An 11,229-nucleotide genomic window follows, 5' to 3' on the forward strand; every position below is an offset into this window, starting at 1 on the left:
AGGAGAACATGCTTGCTTGGAGGAAATGCACACTGAAGTATTTGTTGGTGATGGGGTATCTATCACTGTGGGTAACTTACTCTCAAATGTCCCAGAAAAAAGTTGTTTGCAACTTATCTGTAAGTTTGAGATTATTTCAAAATATAAATGTATTTTGTAAAATACCTGACTTAATTTTAAAATGTGAGAGTGGAGATGGAATGTTGGATTCTCAGCAACCACAGGGCACTGATGGCCCGTGATCTAGCCTGCATGTGGTGGGAATAGTGGTGGTGGTGGCATTACCCTTTAGCCGGTTGCATTAGGCCCAACTAATATTTATAAGATTTCCAACTGACATCAATTCGTATGGAATTTGTACTCTAAAACAATAACATTGACTTTGAGAAAGAAAAGGTAATTACTATTTAATACAACAGACGAGGAATAGTTGAAGAAGTCAATTTATTTGAAAAGCAATGCTTCTTTATTGATAGTTACATTTATTAGCAGGGGTCATTAATCAGTAGCCAGTGGAAGGAATCAGCCCACTTTTGAACATGCCGCTAAAAGCCCTTCAGCTCATCGTCTTTCCTTTTGTCAGTCTGGTAACCAGTAAGTGTCAAAGACTCATTTTGTTGAGGAAGACTTTTGAATATTTTCAGATGAATATAATTATTATCACCTACTTGCACCTGAAAGGTAAAAAAAGAAAAAGGAGATTCATTTACATGGATCTATGTTGAGTGAAAGCTCTATAGGCCTGTAAGGACTTCACTGCAATAAGCTTTTCTGGAACAGCAATCTTAGACCAGCATTCTTAGACCCTTGGTTTTTATAAACCTACCACCTTATTTTATGAGAGAAAGGGCAGGTGAAAGGCATGGCAAGAGGCATAGGTCCTAGATTTATTTTATTTTATATTTTACTGTAATCTAGGCACAAATGAAAGTCTAGAATTGCATTTCATTTCAAACATGTGCACAGCAAGAAAACAAGTGACAGCCTTTTTTTTTTTTTGAGGAAGATGAGCCCTGAGCTAACATCTGCTGCCAATCTTCCTCTGTTTGCTGAGGAAGGCTGGCCCTGAGCTAATATCCGTGCCCATCTTCCTCCACTTTATATGCGGGACGCCTGCCACAGCATGGCTTGCCAAGCGGCCACCAAAGCGGAATGTGTGCACTTAACCAATGCACCACTGGGCTGGCCCCGTGACAGACTTTTTGGTGATTCTGTTTCTTGACTCCCAAATTGGGACGTTTTATTTGCTACAAGGTTTGAGAAGGAAGAAGAAAATCAGACTTGTCCTAGAAAGTTTGGGATGCGTGGTTCCCATATCTATGTTAGAACCCACTTTATAAATGCCCACTGGCAGGGCTGAGCAGGGCCCAGGGGGTGGACAGGCTGGTCTCCCTGCTAAAGTAAAGGGATCTTGCTGGAAAGTCATTGGTATGTGACTGAAATGCTAGTCTGGGCATGAATCTGGAACCTAGAAAATCATGGTAAGAATTTCCACCTTTGTTCTTGGTTGAGACGGTAAAAGTTTTATCTTAGAATAATGTTTATGGTGTTCTGATGTCCCTTCCTAACCCAATTTTAACAAATGCCATTTATGAAGTGTTTACTATGAGTCAGGCACTATGATGAATTTACATGATTATACATGTATACATTTATATACATGGTTATGTTTACATGATTATACATGATTATATTTACTTATTATTATGGGCCTGGAGAGGTGGAACAATGACAATTTTACAGATGCAGAAGTAGATTAAGAGAGATTAAATCAGCTAATAAGTGACAGAGCCAAGATTCAAATCCAGACTCCAACATCTATGTTCTTTTCACTCTACAGTATAACCTTTTAAAAGCATTTACTCTGTGCCTGGAATAGAGCATCAGCCTTTGCATACATTATTAGAGGCCGCGCAGCCAGTAGTTAAGCACCAGACTGCCTGGGTTTGAATCCTGGCTCTGCTCTTATAGCTGTGTGACCTTTGTTAGTTACCTCACCTCCCCAGGGCTCAATTTCCTCATCAGTAACTCAAGGGAAATGATCATACTTATCTCATAGACTTGTTGAGAGGATTAAATAATACAGGCCCAGTTGTTAGAACTCAGTAATTTTCTAGTTCATTTATTCCTGCAAAGTAGGTTATCATTATCCGCATTGTGCAGAGAAGGGAATTAAGGCTCAGAGAAGATGAGCAGCTGCACTCACACAGATTTTGATCAGTAGAACAAGGGTTCAAACCCCGGACCGTCTGACACCAAAGCCTGCAATCCTTACATTCTACCACCTGCCTCTTGATAGATATTTGAGAAAAAACAAAGAAAGTCACATCACCAACAACACCTTAAATCTAGAGAGTGGCTCAGAACAGAGAGATCAACAGCTAGATTGCCAGGAAGTAATGAGGGAACTGGGGTCAGTGGCTGTGATCAAATAGGAGAAATTTGATAGTAGAAGGAAAGAGAGAGAGAGAGGAGAGCCTGTGGTTAAGACCAGGCAGCTTGTCTTAAGGGAAGAAATTTTCAAAATAGTTTTCTGACGAGCTTTTTAAGAAATACATTAGCTGATTAATGTGAAATTTATGCACTTGGATTAATCATAAATTATTAAAATAATAATTCCAATTTTGGTGGAATGTTTCTTATCTGTGAGCAAAATCATTTTTAACTGGAAAACATTCTTTTCTAGCTGTGAAGAAAGCAGATTCATGTGGGCCTTCCAGGGCCTTGTAAGGGCTAGGAGCTCAAATTTGGTAGGACTGGGTTGATCTAGTTATATAACCCAGTATTGTAATTTTCTCATGCTGAGCTGATAAGCACCACTTATTTTATTTTTTTTGTGCAAACATTTCAAAAAATTTTTATATCTTGCATAGTTAATTGTTTGTTAAAGAGAAATAAGCCAGACTGTGCCCTAGTCAAATGGTTCAGTAAAGATTAAGTGAATATGTTTGAATGTCTGTTGTTATTTATTAAATCAGAATTATCATTTTCTCAGGGGCCGGCCCCATGGCCGAGTGGTTAAGTTTCTGCTCTCCACTGTGGCAGCCCAGGGTTTCGCTGGTTTGAATCCTGGGTGCGGATGTGGCGCCATTCATCAGGCCATGTTGAGGTGGCGTCCCACATAACACAACCAGAAGGACCCACAACTGAAAATACACAACTATGTATCAGGGGGCTTTGGGGATAAAAAGGAAAAATAAAATATTAAAAAAAAAGAATTATCATCTTCTCAACACAAAAGAATGAAAATGGCTCCCAAATATCCACGGTTGACTTGTTGAATTGGTTCCCTCTCAATAATGTCACAAGTACTTTCCCCAATCAGAACTGGATCAGTGCATCATTTAATTTTTTAAATATAGTTATAAAATTAATTTTAACAATACTTTAAATGCTCTGCTGCTTTAAACATTGCCTACAGGGTCACAAATTGAATCTACCTATTTGAGTTTCAAAGATTATTATTTAAATTCTATTAAGTGAACTGGTTATTTAAAGAGGAAAGTGGCTTAGATTATTTTCCCAGCTAATGAATCAAATCATTCCATACACCCATTTAATTTAGACACATAGAACTGCAACACTTTGAGGCGGAATAAGCGTCAAGATGGCATCTGGTCCAGCCCCACGCCTTCAGGCTCCCCCTTCACACCATAGCCACAAGCTAAACATTCTCTGAACTGTTATGAAATCTTTTTCTATAAAATTCATGGAAATTAAGTTAAGAATCAATATAAGAAAGCTTTCTAAATTCACAAGAAAAAGACAATATAAATATACCATCATCTGCCAAATTTGAGAGTCTACCATTTGGGAAGTATCATGCTAGGTAGGCATCTTGGTTTAGCACAAGGAGAAGGAATACGTCATATGGTAGGAGTGACAGGGAGTGTCACATAAAGTGAGAAATACATATCTTTAGTGCCAAAGTGGATGTTGAACGCTAACCTTAATGTAGTAATTTGTTCCAGCAACCACTTGAGTTTTATACTCCACAGCTTTAAATTCTTCATAAGTCTGATTTGTTTTTTCTTCAAGTTGTGGTTTAACCTTAAGAGAAAAAAGGAAACAAATTATCAAAGCTGTATTGGACTCCATTTATGTGATTTACAAATCTGGGAACCTCATGTTCCTAAAAGTCCTCAAAGATGATAATGAGATCTATGAGTTATTTTCAATATTTCAAAGAAAGGAAAACACCTATCTTTAATAAGATTATGCAGGCGTGGGGCTGACACCAGGAGGACCGATGAGGATCTGGGTGAGGAGCAGTTAGACTGCACCCTAGTCATTCCCTCTGCCCACTGGAGGACAAGATGTTACCAGGCCTCCACCCTGGCAGGAGGTTGGAGCTTTACTCTTAGCAGAAACTGAGTCAGAGAGATGATTTTCCTGAGGGCAGGAATGCAGGACCCAGGAGGCCCCATGCCTCACTCCCATCTTCATAAGTTTCTGGTGGTGTTAGTGCTTGAGCTATTTTGGAGTTCTGCAGCATGAATCTGCGTGCTTCTGGCTCAGACATTCCCCTCTGGGGCTTAGGCTCTGTGTAGACGCCTCAGTCATTTTCCATTGTTCATCTACTTTCCATCTTCCAAAGGTCTGTCGATATCTCTTTGTCAAAGTGGTGTTTACCTATGTCTTGTTGCCTTTATATTTGTGGGTTTGTGTCCTTTCCCCCCAAATTCTTTCCTATCATTTAGAGGGAAAAGGAAACATATGTGTGTGTTCCATATACCTTGTTTATCGGGAAGTTGCCCCCTGCTCTTCACCAAAGCATTTTATGTGCATACACAGCTTCAGACAGGCCTCCAGCGCATCTAGGGTTCTCCCGAGGCCACCCAGTCCTTCCCATCAACGGACAGACATTTTGAATCCTTTTCTATTGGTGCCTCTGTTCAGGTACGAGAACTGTTTTCAAAGACATAGACATCTGCAAACTCTGAGTTCTCGGACCACTTTCGAGGACCAAATACTTTATGGACCACTACCTATTTCTCCTGTAATCTTCAGAATAGATGGGAAGAATGTGATTGGTCTCTTGAGATAGAAGATTAAGCTCCAGACTGGAGAAAGGAAGAAGATAAGTAGTGAGAAAAAACCAGAAACTGAAAGAGGTAGGATGTATGAGAGAGGGGAGAAAAGTGGACAAGGGTGAGAGAGAAGTTGAGTAAGAAAAAGAGTTACCGACTTATTTCTCCCCTGTCCTAAGACTCTTGAGGCAACACTGGGTACCAGTCTAGTTGTTATCTGAGTTATAAAGGACTAATCTCGACAGTAAACCCAAAATTATCTATTTAAACTTCATTTTACAAATGAGGAACCTGAGGCTGGGAGGAGAACATGACTGCTTAAGGCTGAAAAATTATGAATTATAGTTAAAGTTTAAAATACTTCACCTGATAACTTAAGTATCTGATTTATCTGTTAATAATTATTTGTATTCCTTCTGGTCTCCATATTTTGGTCATTTTTTTTTTTTTACCACGTATCAAAAGTTTTTATTTCTATCTGTCCTAGAAATCCATCCAAATCTGTAAACTTTCCACTGTAGCTATGCAAGTCACAAGTCCAGAATTTTCCGTGAGAGAGTTGATTTTGAATGTCCTGGTTGGTTTCTGTAAGTGACTGTGTGTCCTGGTTTCAGGTTCACTGTACTCATAACCTGTAGCTTTGCTCCCTCATTCCAGGAAAACAGATTTGTATTGGACGCTATGAACCTGGGGTGATGAGACTTAAGCTGAGGAGCAGGAAAAGGGGAAGAGCAGGAAGGAGGGGGTTAGCGAAGCCCTAAGTTTCAGGGGGCAGCTTGTTGCTGAAAGACCCCCCGGGATGGGCGCCAGGATGGTGAAGGCCAGTGGGAGTGATGGTCTGGAGCCTGGTGCTAAACAGACAGACCTTAAGCTGCACACAGTTGGCTTCCACCTTCCTCACCTGCCATGCATGGCGGTAGCTGAAGCGCTGGTGGGAACGAGGTGGATTTGTCGCTTGGGCCCCAGCCAGCGGAAGGATGCTACCAGGGAGGAGCACCTGGTGAAATACATTTACCCCAGAGCTGTTCAAGAATTTCTTATTGCTGCAGAGCACGAATCTTGGTGAGATGTTAATTCTCTGGGATCTGAGGATTCGAGCTATGCTGAGCCCAAGACCCTGGTGTGTCCCACTCTGTAATCATTCTGCATAAATATTTGGGCTATGCATAATTTAGGAAAGAATGAGTAGAAAGATAATGGTGGCATCTTCAATAGGCTGTACTTGGGGAAGTTTTACAGAGTGAGGAAGGAAAGTTTGGGAAGTACATGAAAGTACAGTAGGGCTGGTGAGAGGTGACTTGTGGATATTTGTCATCTATGTTTTGAGGGAAGGGGGAAGTTTGGGGCAAGGCACCCAGAATGCAAGAAATGATGGCACCTGGCATAAGAGAGAAAGGGCTGGCTTAAGAAAAGAGGACAGAGTCTTAGGCTGGAGGGAGGAATGAGATCAGTAGAGGATAAGCAAATCGGGGTGTTCTCACACCAGATGACTATGATCTTCTAAGAGAAGGGACTGAGACACCAGCGGGAGGGGCCCTGGGGAGGGGAGGGATGGAGAAACTGAGGAGAGAGAAGGTCCAGATCCACCTCTGTGGGGTTTCTAGAAAAGGACCAGAAAGGATCCTTTTGGATCCTTTGACTGAAAGGATGTTCTGGCAGCCCTGTCGGGGTGTTACTGTTGTGGTTGCTTGCTGGCATGAATTCACGAATTTGTAATGGGTGTTTTCTGTGGTTCTGCATCTTCCTTGAGCAAAGTTCTCTGAACCTGGAGCAGAAGCTGAGGAGGAAGTGGTGGCAGTGGGAGTGATCTCTAATTGAGGATTGGAATACAGAAGCTTACAGGGTCATGGAAATCAGGGGTGGAGGAGTATATGAAACCACCCATCAAGGAGTCAAGCTGGATGATGATCGAGTGGGCCTAGGCATGTTCTGATGAAGATGGGAGGTACTGGTAATCACACATGAAGGATTCTCGTGTGGCTGAATGGCAGGTTCTCTGCCACAGGTGTGGCAGTGGAAGAGGTGACTGATGAGGAGGCTGAAGTCAGAGAGAACACAAATTTGTGGATGAGTGAGAGCCATGATATGCTAAGCTCCAGGGTGTGCCCATGATGGTATGCACATGAGGTGTTTGTGTGGTGTCCTGGCAGACGAAAATTGTGATCTGTGTATGCCAGGAATGGTATTCAGCAATCAGATTTAACTTAGAGAGGTGTGTGTGTGTGTGTGTGTATGTGTTTTGTGTGTAAGCATCTGTGAATGTGTAATAATAGCTCTTATTTCTAAAAATAACTATTGAAATAACACTTCTTTCCCACACATAAACATACTCAGAATTCTCATCCAATGGTTTTTTACATATGATATAAGATAAAGGATCAGCAATAATGATTCGGAGTCTTTTGCTGGTAGGGCCATTCATTTGGTCTTTAATTACACATATCATGGCTTTTCATGGATGGGGCCATCTATGGCTCTTTATTTCCTGTTTGTATCTCTGATCTCCAATCTGCTTTATAAATTTCCCTGAGGGCAGGGACCATCTTTACATCCCTTCTCTCCCTATAGCAATTCACATAGTACTGTGTACACAATCAACATTTTCTAAATGAAGAGACCAGGGTTGTTTTCCTACATGATAACTTGTCTCCCCAAATAGGAGAGAGGATGGAAGAGGGGTATAGCAAAGACCCTCAACGAATATAGAGAATCTTGGATGAGGGGATTTCTTCCACGTGAACTCTAGACTCAAGTACCACTAGCATCCTTTAGCACATGATACACAATTACCCTCCAGTCTCCTTATCTTCAGGATGGGGAAACTTTTCTTCTGCTTTCAAACACGTTCAAGTCTTCTCAACCTCAAGCCGTTTGGTTGACTTTCCTCTCTTTCTCACCTCATCCAACATCCCTCTTTCATTTTGATGTCGAATTCTTTGAGCCTGTAGTTATGATTTTCCTTGAGGCTTTCTCCTATCTATGTGCTGACTTTCCCCCTCCTGGCCCTCCCTCCCTAATGGTATTCTTCCTTCAGTTGGCATTCCACTAAGAAGCTCCCTGACAAGGACAGTGAAGGCTGATCAACTTCAGCTCCTCTAAGAATATCTGCATTTGACGTGTGATTTTTAAAAACAGAAATACATCAAAATATCAAAGAAACAAAACTACAAGGTAAATGACAGGTAGTGGTGGTCTTTCCTGAGACCCCCTCAAATCATACTAGGTGTGTGATTACCAGTACCTACCCATTTGCCTGGCCCTGCCTGGGAACCTAACTAATTCTATAATCTTGGAGAAGGTGTTGATTAAATTTCCTCACCTCAAAGTGGTTATAGAAATACCTGCCTCTTGGGGTTGTTTGTGGAGGAATAAATGACATAATTGATGTGAAAGTGTTTCCTAAACTATAAAGTGCTTCCTAAGCTGACCGTTCCTCTATCTTCCAACACTTAATTGGGAATTGTCCCCTAGGGCTCTATTTTAACACCGGAGCTGCTGAAGTACCCACACAGCAACTATTCACCTCAAAGTAAGGAGGTGTGACAAGCAATCTCTAATGTCCTTCCTGGTTCAAACCCTATGATTGTGAGGAAGTACTTAGCTGGAGTTTGCCTTATATTATGTCCCAGATAGCTTGACTTCCCTAAATGGACTGTGAACTCCCGGAGGGCAGGGGCCATGTCTTACAGTCCTTATGTATCTTCTATGACATTTAACAGAATGCTGGACACCTAAGAGATACTCAAGAAATGATCCATTGGTGTTCATTTCCCATATTGATTTAAATCTGAGGCTAGCTGCTTGCACAGAGGAGGCAAGTTTGTCACATCATCTCTCCCCAGTATATTTCCCTTACCCCACATCTCCATGTTCCTGTCACTGCATGGTGGAAAAGGCAGGGAGTCAACAATCTGGAGATAGGCTAGCTTCTTAACTAGGTGGTTATTAACTTCTCTGAATCTCAGTTTCATCATCTGAAAAACGGACACGATGCCTTCCCTCCCTGTCCCAGGGATTATGAAGATCAGATGAGAGGTCGGATGGAGGACAAGGCTTTTGCAACTGCAAAGCCCCTTTCCGCGGTGAGGTAGCTACTGTTAATCCCTATCTCTCATTCTACCTCTCTGACAGGGCTGGAGCCTGAGGTAAGCATCAAGAAACACACTTTCAAGTTAATTTTATGATTTAGGATGTGACTCACAGATGGGTGTTATTAACAATGCAAGGCCCTTCTGATAGCTTCTTAATTAAAACAATTATTCTTGCTAACCAAGATAGGCTTTTTAAAAATCACTAAAATTTTTTATAAAAAAAAAATCATTAAAATTTTCTGCACCCTCTCGGCTTCAAATCTCTGGTCTTCCCCATCCGCTGTACAACTCTGGTCCCTGGAGACTCTCAGAGGGATTTCCAGGGTCAGGGACGATTTCAGGCAAAAATTCCACGTAAACAATGGTGATGCCTCACCTATGCTTATTTTTTTCCCGTTTTCAAGTCATTTTTATTCACATTATCTCATTTAGTCCTTACAGCTCTGAAACCAGCAGGGTGAGAGGTGTTATCTTCATTTCACAAGTGAAATTGAGAGTTTCTCGCAGCGCTCTGATTTTAGAAAGCCCGACTCCCATAGGACTCTTACGATATCAAGCATCTCTGGTTCTGTAGACCAGTGAGGTCATGGACTGCAGCATGGGCATCACCGGGGAGCGGGCTAGAAATGCAGAATCTCAGGCCCACCCCAGACCTACTGAGTCACAATCTGCATTTTAACAAGACCCCCAGGTGATCCATGTGCACATTCAAGTTGGAGAACACAGACCTGACACAGGGATTCAAATGAAGGTAATGATCACTTACTATTATCTTCTCCAAGAAAAGAAAACTTCCAAGGTATTTATTTTGTTTAAAAGGGACTCTTGAAAGGGAAATATTTAGCCGCCAAGAATGAGCGGTAGAATTCTAGGCATCTGATCTCTTAGAGAGCGTTCCAGTGCCCTAACGTGGAGGACCCCATCTCTTCCAATTCCGCGAGAAGCTGGTCTTACTTGCTGAACAGTGTCATAGGATGAAGTTTCGGAGAGAAGAAACAAGAAGGAATGATACAAGAAAATAGCGCAATAATTTACAAACCTAAAATAGTAATTTATATATATTTTCTTTTCATGAAATACGCAATATAACAACTTTTTATGATACAGGTGATAGCTAATCAAACAACGCAAAAAATGTATCAACTTGCTAAAAACATTAAGAGTTCTATCCTCACCATAATGAGTTTTGGAATCACCATAGACTATGTCACTTCTCTGCTAGTTTAATCATCTTCTAGATACGAAAAGACTCAAACATTGTTTACCTAGTCAAATTTGTAGGAAGCTTGTAAGTGGATTGCCTTTACAATATTGTTCTTTATTCAACTCAATTAAAAAAATTTCCCTGCAGTGCATTTAAAGTCTAGTTGGTCAAATTGTTAACGACCTCAGACTTTAGTTACATGTTGGCTCCGCTTAGTGAGATTAGAAAAGTTCCATCAGAAAGTGAATTGGTAACCCTGGAATCCTGCGTCGTAAGAACTTTAGAGATGAGCCAGTACAAATCCTTCTTCTACAAATGGGGAGACGGGGTCAGAGAAGGGATGTGGTTTGCTCAAGATCACTCTCACAGTTGACATTATTAGAAGTTTCATCTGAAAAAAGTTATAGTTGTAAGGAAGCCTGAACAAAACTACACATTTCCCAATGTTCTGGTTTTCATGAAGTTCACCCACGTGCTTAACATGGGGCCAACCTAGGAACCAAGATTTTGAATTAAACCTTTTCACGGGATAAATCGACTCACCCTATCAGCAATCTCCTGGATTTCTGGAGTGGCAGGTCTGGCTTCAGTTAACCCTCCAGGCATCCCTCCAGACATCATTTTGCCTAACTGCTTCTTTGCGGGGCTCGATGCTGGAGCAGAAGTGGTCAGGTAAGTGTGCAGACTCCGGTTTTTATAGAGGGTGTTGCTCATAAGCTCCGCCTACAGACTGTTTTATTTTCCACAAAGAGCAAAAAGGCACGGGGGAATGGAGTAGGCCTTGAGGCAAGTTTTCTTGCTTCCTCAACAGAATGTGCTGACAGGAATTTGGAAGAATGAGGGGCTCAGGGTGAGTAAATGGGAGTACACGGGAGTCCCTCTGGGGCAGGAGTCAAACTCCCCC

The 11,229-nt window shown here is 41.5% G+C and overlaps 1 protein-coding gene across 1 annotated transcript; it reads right to left on the reverse strand.

Moving 5' to 3' along the window:
• Positions 1-427: 427 nt before the first annotated feature.
• On the reverse strand, positions 428-11,026 carry CSTA (cystatin A). Its single transcript, XM_003363375.5, has 3 exons — positions 10,869-11,026; positions 3,949-4,050; positions 428-674 (listed from the first exon to the last, which is right to left on the reverse strand). Exons 1-3 carry the CDS (start codon positions 10,944-10,946, stop codon positions 546-548), a joined length of 309 nt encoding a protein of 102 aa, XP_003363423.1. The 5' UTR covers positions 10,947-11,026; the 3' UTR covers positions 428-545.
• Between the last annotated feature and the right edge of the window lie 203 nt (positions 11,027-11,229).

The sequence above is a fragment of the Equus caballus genome, chromosome 19, assembly GCF_041296265.1.
Source record: "Equus caballus isolate H_3958 breed thoroughbred chromosome 19, TB-T2T, whole genome shotgun sequence".
Taxonomy (NCBI): domain Eukaryota; kingdom Metazoa; phylum Chordata; class Mammalia; order Perissodactyla; family Equidae; genus Equus; species Equus caballus.